General features: G+C 34.7%; 1 protein-coding gene across 1 annotated transcript; it reads left to right on the top strand.

Annotated features, from left to right (window-relative positions):
• Positions 1 to 280: 280 nt before the first annotated feature.
• On the top strand, positions 281 to 14,500 carry LOC130657928 (uncharacterized). Its single transcript, XM_057460926.1, has 10 exons — positions 281 to 586; positions 7,362 to 7,546; positions 7,792 to 8,000; positions 8,138 to 8,491; positions 8,795 to 8,956; positions 10,606 to 10,747; positions 11,457 to 11,604; positions 12,360 to 12,697; positions 13,632 to 13,757; positions 14,243 to 14,500. Exons 1-10 carry the CDS (start codon positions 387 to 389, stop codon positions 14,293 to 14,295), a joined length of 1,917 nt encoding a protein of 638 aa, XP_057316909.1. The 5' UTR covers positions 281 to 386; the 3' UTR covers positions 14,296 to 14,500.
• Positions 14,501 to 14,580: the final 80 nt, after the last annotated feature.

Here is a 14,580-nt window from a genome sequence, read left to right as displayed (position 1 = left end):
TGTTTAGTATCGTGTTTGTTACAAAAGTGAACTGGAAGATAATGTTACGAGTTAAAATATATTGCTGCCAAATTTTCATCAGATTGTTTTTGATAACAATAGATTTTTATTATTTATAAGCAAAAATTTATAAGTTTTTATAAATACTAAATGCAAAAAAGTTACCTGATATTATTATTGTTCTTACATTCTTCACCATGGGGCAGGCTCGGCCCGGGGTCACGATGGTCTGTTTTTTATTTCATGTATTTTGCCATCTATGTAGTCTTACATGAATGAATGTCCATTGTGCGGTAAAAGTCATATGATAAATCAGTGATCGTCTGTTTTTTTTTAAAAAAAAAACTTAACTGGCCAGCTGGCTAATAGGTTTTCCTTTGGAAATAATGATTGTCCTTATTCTTTCATTGTTTATATTGCCTTGGTCATCTGCTAACCAGTTGAATTCAAGACCAAGTGTGGTGTTTTTAGGCGATGGTGACTGGAACGATAATGCACTCGTATTTCGCTCTGCTAGTAGTGTTTTGTACTGGTGTGTAACAGCCCATAAAAAGGCAGCTTCACTTGATCAAGAAAAGGGTTCATGGTAAGGAAATTTTGTCAGCCTTTTATTAAATATTTACCAGTGGCTATCAGCTTTGTATGATTGTGACATGATGAATTCCTTAGCAACAGTATTTGTTTATTTGTTTTCGGCAGTATCCCCATATTTTTTCCTGCCACGCAAATGACAGAGTCAAAGAGCTTCTTGCTGAAAATGTTAACAACGGAATTCATCTATATAGCTAGCTAGCGTTCGTCCTAATCACATGATTGTCTAAACAAAAACAGCTCTAGCTAGAGGGACTATCTGGCAACTCCGCAGCCACATAACTTCATGGTTTCAGCTATAAACCATCTTTAAAAATAATTTTGCAAAAATGCTGGTGCACAAAGTGCGTTTGGGCAGGCTTTTGAGCGAAAAAAAAGCAACTAAAATTGCCGATTTCAGTGATTCACACGTAATTTTTTCTGTAGTCTAATCTATGACTAAAATTATTGCAATACTTAGTGGTAGCTGCTTCAGACATCAACATGTATATTTTTCTGATGCTCAAAGGTGATCTTTAGAGGAGAGCACACATGCTAATAAAAAGTTTAAAATATTTCTCTGCCTGTCCACTTTCATAATAATATAGGTATGTTTGGTATTAATAAAAATGATTACAAAAATTGAAATGTCATACCCCCACCGCGCAAAAATTTTCTCATCTGTGATCTACCGCAGCAATGTTTAGTCTGTTTGTTCTGTAAAGTGCACATGTTTCGGTGTTGGTGAAAATAGTAATATGGTACATCCTAAACGTAAGGATGAAGCAAGTCTGCAAAACTGCACTTACAGGCGGAATATACACATTTAAGCCACGTGGATAAAGATTTTTTAATTTGAAAACAAAGCATATTTTTGCCTATTTACTTGTGATGACCTGAAAAATAAACAAAAATAAAAATGACAGTATAGTCATGCATGCTATTTTTCGGACATGTAGAAAAGAAGTTAAGATTGAGAGAGTCGCTATACCAGTAGACGCCCGATCAGCGTGTTTGGGACTCACGATTTAAAACATCCCCCATTTTTCTACCGCAAAATGAATGCGCATTAAAATCTAACCTTGGAGCCCGTATCGCACGGGTAACATCCTTAGCACATGCGTTTTACATCGCATGCATTACTTAATTTACACATGCGAATCATCACACACCTACTCAAATATTCCTGAAAAGCCTGATATGCTAGCTATAAATTTTTAATTCGTACACAACAAATGTATTTCCTTATTTTGTAGATAATGCAAGCCTTTATTGACAAACTCATTCCCCGGGCATTTTTAAAATTGCAAAATTGTATGTGATCTTCACATTTTTTGTAGACTTTTCCTACTCCTATTATGGAGGAGTGGTGTCCAGCATGGCATATCGATACATGCAGAAAGAAGCCATTTTTTAAAACTTGCTGTAAACGTTATGTCTGGTTTGTAGCAAAATTATTAGGTAAGGCCCTGATTGCTTAATAGAGAGCATATCGCTCCCAGTGTTAATACAAGTACTACAAGTTATGCAAAAAACGTAAAATTTGTACCATTGAGAGACTGTTGGAGCCAATATTTGTGTACTTAACTTTGCTAAAAAAATTGTAAATGATAATGCACAATTTATTTAAATCCTTTATTTTGTTTCCACAGCTCCTTTTTCACTTTCTGATATGGGTTTTATCCCTGGACTAACCACATATCAGAATATATTCCTTTTATATTCCTTGACACCAGCATTCCTTAAGAAATACAAAATGATGCATGAAAATAAAATAAAAGTTACCAGTGGAAACAGTAAGCATTCTTAAAGCTTCTAAAAACAGCAGAATAAAATACCTGTTCATGTAGAGTTGTCATTTCATATTCTTTCATATTCTTCCCCTACTGTCACCCATCCTAATCTACAATAACTTTAGTCATATTTTAATACTTATAATGACCTGGATGAAGCATGTGAGAAACTGAATAAAATTGTTAAAACAGTGTCTGACAAACATGCCCTAAAAGCATCAAAAACAAAATCTATCATAGACTGGGAAGCTTTCAAACAAAAAAGGAAAACCAGGTATTAGGAATCAAAAATTGACTCAAAAACGAGTACTATAATGACGTTTTGTATGACTTTCAAAAAAGCCAAAACAACTTGGCAAAACCTTAAAAAAACTGGTTTCTGATAGGTCAGGCAATACTACCTCAATGAATCGAGTAGTCCAAAACAATGTTACAGAAACATCTCACCCAAAAGAAATTTTAAACACATTCAATTCATAACTTTAGCGTAAATGTTGGTACTCTGAGAGGTAGAGCAGGTGAAGTAGTTGAAATGATAGAACGTAGATCTGTTGATATGTGTTGTGTTCAGGAAGTTAGGTGGAGAGAAGCTTCAGTGAGATTTGTGGAAGGTAGGAGGGCAAGGTATAAGCTTTTTTGGATTGGTAATAGTGATGGATATGGAGGAGTTGGCATATTCGTTGCAGAAAAGTGGGTAGAAAAAGTAATAGATGTTATGCGTGTTAATAGTCGTATTATAGTGATAAAGTTTTTGATAGGTAATAGGATTGTCACTTTTCTGTCAGTTTATGCTCCACAGTGTGGACTCAGTGAGGAAGATAAAGATAAGTTTTATGATGAGTTAATAGCAGTCACATCAAAGTTTGGAGACACTGAACTTGTCATGGTGGGCGGCGACTTTAATGGTCATGTTGGGAAGTCATCTGAAGGTTATAGAGGTGTGCATGGAGGCTATGGATTTGGGAGCAGAAATAAGGAAGGGGAGAGATTGCTTGAGTTTGGAATGGCAACGGACATGGTGGTTTGCAACACATCATTCAGTAAGAGACAGAGTAGGCTGATAACATATGAGTCAGGTGGTTGTAAGACACAGATAGATTACTTTTTGGTTAGAAAGTCAGACAAGAAAGTGGTGAAGGACGTGAAAGTTATATCGGGGGAAGAGTGTGTTTCCCAGCATAGGTTGCTGGTTTGTGATATTATCTTGAAGAGTGTCAGAGAAGCCAAGAGAAAGTACAGGCCCCGTCGAAAAGTCTGGAAGCTGAAGGAAGAGATTGTAGCAAGACAATTTAGTGCGAAAGTTCAGCAGTTAGCCTACAATAGTCAATGTGATAGTGACAATGTTGAAAGTACTTGGACTACCTTGAAGAATTGTCTTCTAGAAGCTTCTGATGATACCTGTGGGTGGACGAAAGGACCAGCTAGACATAGACAGACCTGGTGGTGGAATAATGAGGTTGACCAGTGTATAAAGGAAAAGAGGAAACTTTGGAAAGAGTGGAAGTCAGGTGGTAGTAAAAATATTTACTTAGAAGCTAAGCGTCGGGCTCGTACAGCAGTGTATAAGGCAAAATCAGAAGCAGAGAGAAACAGATTTGCAGATGTGTTAAGAAGGGAAGACCAGCGCAATGAGGTATTCAAGATAGCAAAGCAAATGAAGAAGACTAATCAAGATATTGTAGGTGAGAAGTGTATACGTAATGATGAAGGTGTTTTGGCTAGCACAGAGGAGGAGAAAAGGGTAGCTTGGAAGAATCATTATCAGAGGTTGCTTAACACTGAGTTTGATTGGGACGAGGATAATTTGTCTGATGATGATGTCGTAGAAGGGCCAGCCATGCAGATCAAGACAGAATGGGTAGTGGAGGCTATTAGGAAAATGAAGATTGGCAAGGCTGCAGGAGTATCAGGTATTGTTGCAGAGATGGTAAAAGCATCTGGATATATTGGAGTTGAGCTTATTACAAGTCTTGCTAACCAGATTATAAAGGATGGTGCTATTCCGAGTGAGTGGCAGTCGAGTGTAATAGTGAATTGTTTCAAGGGCAAGGGTGATGCATTAGAAAGGGGTAACTATAGAGGTTTGAAGTTGGTTGATCAAGTAATGAAAGTTATTGAAAGAGTGATTGATAAGTTACTTAGAGAAAGAATTGATATAGATAAGATGCAATTTGGTTTTGTTCCAGGGCGTGGCACTACAGATGCAATATTTTTACTCAGACAGCTTCAGGAAAAGTATTTAGGAAAGAGAAAGAATCTCTATTTTGCCTTTGTAGATTTAGAGAAAGCTTTTGATAGAGTGCCACGTAAAGTTATTTGGTGGGCTATGAGAAAATTAGGTGTGGATGAGTGGCTAGTTACGATGGTTCAGTCTATGTACAGCAATGCTAGAAGTCGTGTCAGGATTAACGATTCACTTAGTGATGAATTTAGTGTAAATGTTGGTGTACATCAGGGTTCTGTACTTAGTCCTTTGTTGTTTATTCTAGTCTTAGAAGCGCTGTCGATGGAGTTCAGAACAGGTTGCCCATGGGAGTTATTGTATGCAGATGATTTGGTTCTCATAGCAGAGTCGATGGAAGAATTAGTTGAAAAGTTTGAGAAGTGGAAGAAAGGACTAGAAGAGAAAGGGCTGAAGGTAAACACAGCAAAGTCTAAAGTCATGATAAGTAGCATTGCAGCCAAGTGTGACCTTGTAGTTGGAAAGTGGCCTTGTGGAGTTTGCAGGAAAGGGGTTGGTAGTAACTCAATTTTTTGTCAGACTTGCAAGCATTGGGTACATAAGAAGTGCAGTAGTATTAGTGGAAGGTTAAGAGCTGGCATACAGTTTGTATGCAAGCGTTGCAAAGGTGAGATTATAGAGAATGAAGTATTTCCAGCTTTAATGATGTACAACAGTGGCTCGTTAGAGATAGTCAAGAACTTCTGTTACTTAGGTGATATGTTGGGCAGTGAAGGGGGTGTTGGAAGAAGTGTTACTTGCAGGATAGGTTCTGCTTGGAAAAAGTTTAGAGAGTTACTTCCTTTATTGACTAGCAGAGTCCTGTCAATTGAGGTAAAAGGTAGGTTGTATGAGGCCTGTGTAAGAAGTGTTATGTTGTACGGTAGTGAGACATGGGCAGTGAAGCAGGAAGATCTTGGCCGTTTAGAAAGGAATGATATGAGAATGGTTAGGTGGATGTGTAAGGCCAGTCTGAGAGACAGAAAGAGTTCAGATGAGCTAAGAAGCAGGCTAAGTCTCTGTAGAATTAAAGATGTTATCCAGATAAGAAGATTGAATTGGCTGGGGCACTTGGAAAGAATGGAGGAGGATAATTGGGTAAGAAAGTGTAGAGACTTGATAGTTCCTGGGACAAAGCCCAGAGGCAGACCGAGAAAGACTTGGCAGGAGGTTATAAGGACAGACTTGATAGAGAGGAAGTTGAGTTTAGATCTAACACAGTCTAGATCAGATTGGAAGAGGGTCATTAATATACCCCGTCCAACCCATGCTAGCATGGAAAACGGACGTTAAGCCGAGAATGATGATGATGATGATGATGAACTTTGTCAGTGTTGGTGCGAAACTAGCAAAAATGTTTTCTGGCACTACTTATGTTAATCCACCTGTTAGCAGACATGATTTTTGGTGGTCTCTCCTATTGAGACCAAAAGTATTGAAAAATATTTAGTTTAATAAAACTTAATAAAGATACAGGATTGGATTATCAAGTTTGCCAATTTCTATGAAAATTTTCGACAAGTTAGTGCATGGGGAAATTTCTCATGTTATTTCTGAGCACAACTTCATAACCCCGACAGACAGTCCAGACTATTCCCAGATTATATAAAAATATACATTTTTACTCAGGTGAAAGAAAATCACTGTAAAAATGTGAAAAAAATTAGGGTTACATTATTATCTTATCATGAACAAAGATTTGAGCAACAAAAAAACATATTTTAATAAATAGACTGCAAACCGTTCTGTTCAACATAAAACAAATTTTCGCCATGAAGTAGCCTTTGAGGTATTTGTGGACTTCAGCTATGATGATACCATAGTCATCTGTCACATCGGAAATTGCTGTATCTTTGTCAATGATTTAAATAAACCATTCTGTATCAATATATACAAGCTCTTATATATATATATGTGTGTATGTCTTATAATACTGTTTCTTGATTATTTGTTGTGTGGGATTCAATTGCCCTTGTATTTCTCAAACTCCTGTGCACAAACTTAAATTCCACAATTTTTTTATCTGTTAACAATACTTTATACATGTTTTCGCTGATCAGCGTATTAAAAAACACTTCTGTATATATGTAGTTTTTCCAATTTTTTGTTACAATTATTTTTACATACTCCAGGTTAATAACATTAATGCCAAACATTATTTTTAACTTTAAAATATATTGGGTCATTGGACAAAAACTTAAGAGGCCTTTATGCTGATATATAGCTGCCTGACTTACATGGAACTGAATGTTATATCGTAGGACCAGCCAGTTGGTTTAGGGGAGGTTGTAAAATATTATGGTTGGATAACATATTTGCAGCCAAGGGCTGATCCAGGTTAATTTCGACATCAGTATACTGATTTTGGGGACATCTAATTTGGGCGCCCAAATTAGATACTCATAGTTTAAAATGCTTGAGAATTGCATTATTTCTTTTTTTCTGGATATTTTATATCTTCTATTATATTTATACCTTTAATCACAGAGGAGATATATTTTCATAAAGAAACTACGTCTTTACTAAAAAAGAAGACGATCCATATGCTAAAGCCATGTATTCATGTTGCCTTAAAAAAAATTTATCAGCAGCGCTATCGACGCCTAAAATAAATTTCTGGATCAGCCCCTGGCAGCATTTATGTTTTTTGATTGAGATACAATTTTTTTTTATAATACAACTGGGAAGAAAGCATTTTTTGTTTATATTTTCACAGATATTTAGTTTTTTGGTTAGTATATACTATGGTTTTAATCAGTTTAAAATTCCTTTAACAGGAACAAAATAATTCTACCTGAAGGAACAGATGTGTATTCGAATCCTATAAGTCTTCGCCAATCTGGTAATGTTACCTTTTTGCTCTTTCAATCAACTAATGGTCAAGTCTTTGCAAATCGAATATTGCCAGGACCACAGTTTGGTAAATGGGTACAAGTTGGTGGAAACTTACCTTATGATGAAGGTGCTGTATATATCTTGTCCTTTTTATATCTTTGTGCATTACCATGCTTATCAGTAACATTTTGCTGCACTTAACGGAATATCCAAGTAAGTAGAAGAATGAATGTGTAAGGATGGTTTTTTAATGAGGCCTTTTCCACCAACAGTGATTTGTGTATTCTTTAAAAATAATACATAGTGTAATATGAAGTATTCAAAACGTGACAAACCACCTTATTTAAAAACTGTTGAACACCTGTATTTTAGGAAGTACAGTCAGAGGCTTGGATAGTGTATCTCTGCAGAATGTTAGTGAAAAGTTGTATGTTGTGGCAAGATCTTACACAAATGCGTCCCATTTATATTGGTCTAGCCTAAACAAGGAAAATTTAGTGTCATCAAGTTGGCAGATGATTGGTGGCAGTTCTGCCAAGTTATTGACTGATGCGGCCATTGTATACAATGACTTTACGAAGGTAACTAAGAAATGTAATTATGAGTCACTGCAGTTATGCGAATGGGGGTTGTTGAAAATTTTAATTTTTATTTAGAATGTGAAAAACATAATCGAAAGTTTTCTTGATTTTATAATCTTCCTTTTATTGTCTTGTAGTTGTTAGAGGCATTTATGGTTTCAACAAATGGTTTTTTATATCGATCTTGGCAGACAAGTTCAGTGAAATGGTCAGCATGGGACAAGACTGGTTATAGTGCACCGAAGACTTCCCATGCCCCTGTTGTACACCAAATGGATACTAACATTTTTAATGGTAGATTGAATGTTTTTATTCATGGCGATGAAGGTAAGCTTCATCATATCTGGCAGACAACATGTGACAAGGTGCCGAACCCATGGGGTTGGTGTACATGGAGTACGTGGAACACAATTGGAAATGATGTGCCAGCTACTGACAGTAAGATTGCAAATACCATTAGCATTGGTAATAACATACATCTTGGCATCGAGGTAAGACTTCTTTTTGAAGTTAATAATGCATTTTTGTTATTCTTTATGATTATAACCACTAAAAAGATATTTACATTTACGGAATTTTACATGTCGTTTTACATTCCTGTACTTTTTTACGATGTGACGGTATAGTCACTTATTGATTAAATGGCGTTTTTTTAATCTTTCATAGTAATTGCTCAGATTTTATAGTATGACTTCCTGTTTGTTTGCTAATTACACCGCCATGTTTGTGCCAAGTTCTATTTTCTTAACATATAATGTAGCTAGAAATGTTAATACTTCTAATCTTCATCACAGGTTTTCGTGGTTGACACAAAGGGAGTCCTCTACAAAATGTGGCAAAGCAAACGTCATGGATCTTGGAGCACATGGCAGTTGGTGGAAGGCACAACAGGTTATCAAATTGCTTCCCTTCCTGCTATTGTTAATGATGGAACTGGATGGTGGTCTGCTTATTGTGTGAGTAGGTTTTTGAGCAAACGTTGGTTTGTATAGGTTAATTTTTTTGCAATTTTCAATGTAGATCGGTATATTAAGAGCAATCTTTAAATGTTTTTATTTAGTAGTGTATTTACACAAGGACCCAATGCTAGGGAATTTGATTGACTTACAGACTTGAAATATATAGTTTAACTAGTAACTTTTTGAGTTTTTAAGGTATGCCTGCGTTAGTGAAAACACACCTGTATATAAAGTTAAAAATATGTCTCTTTTTTATATGAAGATATATTGTTCTACTGGATTTTAAGATCTCCACCACAGGTTTTATTATGTGGTAAAGTGTGGTTAAAAGTTGGAAAATGCAAGCTTTAACTCAATCTTTGTTGAAGGTTTCTTTAGAAATAAATAAAATAAATAGTATAAAAAAACACACGAGTCATTTGACTCTTTGATAAATTTGTTATCATTTTTACATTTTATAAATAACCAATCAGTTAGCTTGAAATGTTGAATAAGTATTGATATAACATAATGCATGTAGAATTATACAATTTCTTAGAATTTTGAAATATAGTTATAAATAATATAGTATTCTTAGAATTATTTTAAATCTTCTAAGAAATATTTTTATTGTTTGTGTATTGAATTTCTCGGAAGTATTTATAAAAACGTCAGTTTCCATTGTTGTTTCGAAACTATAGTCGATGGAGAAATTTAAATCGGAAAAAATGTATAAAATTTGATGTAAAAAATGTATAAAATTTGATGTAAAAAATGTGAAAAATTTGATGTAGAAAAAATGTAAAAAATGTGGTGTAGAAAAATGTGAAAAAATTTGGTGTAGAAAAAATGTGAAAAAACTGATGTAAAAAATTCTAATTTAAATCCACGTTCGCGAAGTTTACTCCACATTAAGTGGACATGCATTTAAAATTTCTTTTCAAAACTTCCATTCCAAGATAATACTTTCCCATCACCCGTCAAATTTAGATTAAGGCAAAATACAGCTAAGTTTTGTATTCGCTGAATTGAACCCGTACTAAATATTATAAAATATAAGAGTTTTATTGGAGATTTAACACGTAATATCACAAAATGATCATATTTAATATTAGTATGTAGTATGTTGAGATTTAAAAACAATGTTCTAAACGAAAGAATCTTTAATTATAGGATGTTCTAATGCGTTAAAAACTTGGATTGTAAAGTCATCTGCAATTCCCTAAGGCGGTTCCAGGGAGACTTCGTGTATTTAACGTTTCTTCAGCTCTTGTTTCATAGGTCTCCAATGGGTCTTATAACTTATGTTAATTGCATATTCGGCGAAATAAAGGAAGATATCCATATATCAGTGACATTATATTTGAAGGGGGATTTTTACGCTTCACATATTTTGCCTTACATGTTGACAAATGTTAGCCTCGTACCCATGCGCGTCATTTAATTTTTATTAACGCAGAGTATTCTAGGAATTGTAACAAACCAGAGCAAGTAATTTTTGCAGATTCTTTGAATTTACTCTGAGTTAAAAATTATCCTTAAGTGACCACGTGCTCGTCACTGTCATAGTGGTCAACCATGATACTTTATGGATTCGAGCTATGGTAAAAGATTTCCTATACATGTGCAAAGCGGCTTTAAATGTAATTTTCTGAAGTTTTTTTTAGCTGGATAGTTCAAGTGACGTTCTAATCGTCCGTCAAAATCGTTCTTTCACAGTTTCACCGTCAATTCTGTCGTCATCGGAAAAGCCAGTCTTAGTGAAATGGAATATGCCGGTGGACGAAGCATCGAGCACTGATTGGATAGGTACGAAGTGTTTGCTCTTTCGGTTGCGCATGCGCTTCAATTTTAGTATTTGCCGTGCTGAAACATTTTTTAATTTGCGTGTTGTATGTGAATGCAAGTGAACGCGTGTTGAGAAGTTTCGTAAATAATGTTGTGTTTGTAAAGTTTTTAATAACCTGCAAGTCTAAAAAAATTAAGTGATATTGTGATAGTTCAACTCCTTATTTGAGTCAAGGATCACAATCTTATTTTTTTTTTCGCGGTAATAATTTGCAAGAAATTTCGGAAATATTTATTTTAGCGAATATAAAAATGTTCTTTTTACAAGTACTAAGAAATTTAGTTTAATATAACAATAAAAAATTAACTAAAATTTCTTGTGTCTTGACGTAGATTAATTTACGTGTTTTCTCGAATTTGTTTAATTATCAAATTATTATTGAATTAACGCGGAAATTGACCCACGCGACGTTTTTTTTAAAGTTGGCATTCGCGAACATTAATCCACGTTGGAAATAGTTGGTTATTGAGTTTTCTATGAAAATAAGATATGTTTTACAAAATAGCGTTCTTTCCGACTTTGGGGTAATCATTGCGATAAAGAGCATTTTTGCGGTGCCTAATTTTGCGAATTTATCTAAAATCCAAGACAATCGCGAAAATTATTATCATAAAGCTACACTTCTATAACATCTTGTTTTTATTTCAGTCTGTTCCAATTTGTTTTTAGGTGTCTACCCTCACAGTGCAAGCAACCATATGTATGTGGATTACATGTACGTTGGAGGGACGCAGAATCCAACCTCAGAAGTGCTACCTTCTGGAAATGTCACTTTTACGACTTTCCTCCCGCAAGGAAATTATGATGTGCGCTACTTGTGAGTTTTTTTGTTCTTTAGGAATTGTTGCAGTGAGTATACGTTGAATGTTGTGTATAACAAATGGTAATCGGCTTTATAAAAGTTTTAAAAAGAAACAATACTATTTTTTCTACCCTGACAAAGCGTACTGTATACAATATTTTTTTAAATAATTTTAAGGGTTTTGGAGTTTTAATTTCCAATGACAGTATAAAGCGTCTTTACAAGACAAAAAGGTCTCCTGAACTACTGACGTTAAACAACCCATCTTCATCTTTATATTTTTTCTTTTCTTCCCTTTTTTTACTGTCTTTGTCAGATTTTTTATTAAAAACATTTTCAAGACTAGATACTGGGAACTTTTCAGAACGGTTCCTGTACCGGGGACATTCCGAACTTTCTAAAGGCAGTAGTAGAATAAAGTGGTGTCAAATCAGGACTACGTTAAAATGCCGCTTTCGGTGATTGTTACGACGTGGAAATGATCGAGAAGGCTATGAAGGAACTATTCAATGTCTTAGATATCTGTCTTTTCTGCATCAAGTAAAAACTAAATTATATCGGTTTGGGTAATGTCTGCGTCGTCGTTTCTTATATTATTAACCGTATTCTGTCTATCCGCGATTTCATAGTCATGCTACGGACACATGAAATGTGACGTATGACAAGCGAACACATGGATTTATCCACTGGTTACTGTCTAATCATTTTTATTTTATTTTTCAATTTTTCTTGTAGATAGATATAGAATTTGTAATTTTTTGTTGTTACAGGGTAAACAAGCGTTATGTTGCAGCCATTGGAACGACAATGATAATTTCTAAAGGATCCACTGAGCCAGAATGGGTCCAAGTTTTCCGAGGAATTTTTAGTGGTTTGGGCATCAAAGATTTAGATATTAAATCCTGTGTGAAAGACGCAGAAGATATTCCGCTGGCTTTTAAAGCCGCATTTGTAGCGTTTGAAGACCGTGCGATATTTCGAGGGCTGCAAGAACTGGGCGGGGCACTTGGTGACGTCATGAAAGCTGTAAAGGATTGCAACCTGGAGAAAGAATTCGTTCGTCGTATTGAAGTGTTTGTTAAAGACTTGGTTAGTTGTGCTTCAGCCAGTAAGTACACTCATATTTGCCATCAATTCGTTTGCTTCCTCTTTGCACAAGTTTGCACGAATAACTATATCGTCATACCAAAAACATATTTAAACATTTGAAGGATGTTTAGGCGATCCTTTGTGTTTTACTGTTGAATTTGAACTTTTTTTTTAATTTGAGCACATATTTTGGTAACTTGCGTCTATTCAGTAAAGTGAGTTTGCAATATTATTTTTGACATTTTGTTTTCTGTCGTAAATAAACGAAAATAACAATAAACAACAACACAAGGACTTTCAAATCAATGAAATTTGACGAGAGCAGCGGGAGAACGAGGGAGATTTTTTTTTTCAAACGTTACAACGCTTTGTGGTCTGATATGTTGTTCAAATATCTTGATTTTAATTCGGTATGCAAGTTGTTTGGAGAAAATTATTTTGCAGCTCAAAAAACGGTTCAATAAAATTAAAATTAAAGGTTTTTATGGGAAAAACTTTCGGTTCTACATTTTTTTTTTTATCTAATCCTGTTTTTTATGAATTTTTGTTGTAGCAGTGAAATCTCGGCGGGCATTTTTAATTAAATTATAATTAAACATCTGGCGGGATAAAAGACTTTCGATTAATGATTAACATTAATTTTTGTGTGAAGAAACTGCAACTTTTTTTTAAAAATTCCGCAACATTTTTTCACATATGAGAAGGGTAGGAAAATAGGCCACATGGTGTCGTGTACAGGGTGGTGTTATATTACATAAAATGTTTAATTTAACGCTAATTAAACGCTCAAAGTGAGACTAGGAAACATGGTTCCTTATTTTGGTAACTAAAGAAACACCTAGAAAAGGCCAAACAAAACACATTTCATCTCCGGTAATTTTTAAAGATTATCCACATTGGTCACAAACAAGGGTTTGACTTAATTCCTTTTAATAATCATTTTTCCCCTTTAGGTCAGTGTTCTCATTTTCTGGTTGATGTCGGCAAAGAGATTTTGGTTCTATATGAAAATATTTACGAAATTTACGGCGATATATATGCAGCATCAAACAGCTTTAAGATCGACGCTTTCGTACAAGGTAGGTTATGGTTGAACGAACGTGAAAAGTGAATGAAAGTCCAAGCGAGTTCTAAAATCAAAATAACCGCTTTACAACTAGCCTCTTCTTTGGGGATTCTTTATAAATTAACTAATCTAATTCCAACATTTTTTGTAGATAAAAGGTGTTGGTGGAAGATGGGGGTGAAATTATGACCCTTTTCCAAACATACTTTGCTGACCCCTTTTTCATACTTATAAAAAACCGCAGACCCCTTCCCAATAAAAGTGCTTCCTAATCAAGCGATAAACATCCACCAATATATATACCTTTAATTATACTATAAAACCTTTTTAAGACTCGATCTTGTAATATGTAAATAAAAGTTTCCTTATAAAAGACGCCTGCATTTAGAATAGACGCCCAAATACGAGAAGTAGCAACATAATAAACGTCCAATAATATTTATATTTGTGTAATTTCATTTCTATGTTCTAACTAATGTTTATTTTTCACTTTTTTAGGTGGAGTGAACGTTGGTAGAGTCATAAATGCATGTATTGCATTGCCTCGATAATACAAATAATTTATGCAAAATGTCAGTTGTGTCATTTCGGATCGTCTGTCTTAATCTCTTATTTTTTTCTTGTCTTAGGAATTGCAAACACGTGATTAGCAAGTCTGTACAAATAAATGTAAATAATTTTTTTTATAGCATGGCAGAAATATTTTTTGGTACACCTTTATGTTTTAATACAATATAAAAGTTAATATAACAATGATTTTGTGTGTGGGTTTCTTGTATTTCTGCAGAACTTAGTTCCCACGACCCTTCCAAACTTCTAAAAGTTGTCCCTTACAA

This window comes from Hydractinia symbiolongicarpus, chromosome 9, assembly GCF_029227915.1.
Source record: "Hydractinia symbiolongicarpus strain clone_291-10 chromosome 9, HSymV2.1, whole genome shotgun sequence".
NCBI lineage: Eukaryota > Metazoa > Cnidaria > Hydrozoa > Anthoathecata > Hydractiniidae > Hydractinia > Hydractinia symbiolongicarpus.
The sequence above is the reverse complement of the archived record's forward strand: the minus strand, read 5'-3'. Positions and strand labels throughout refer to the sequence as shown.

Excerpts from the sequence above, each read along its gene's own strand:
- LOC130657928 (XM_057460926.1), top strand. The coding sequence starts at position 387 with ATGATTGTCCTTATTCTTTCATTGTTTATATTGCCTTGGTCATCTGCT. Across the intron at positions 7,547-7,791 it reads AAACTTACCTTATGATGAAG|GAAGTACAGTCAGAGGCTTG; the intron begins GTGCTGTATATA and ends CCTGTATTTTAG. Across the intron at positions 12,698-13,631 it reads GGTTAGTTGTGCTTCAGCCA|GTCAGTGTTCTCATTTTCTG; the intron begins GTAAGTACACTC and ends TTTCCCCTTTAG.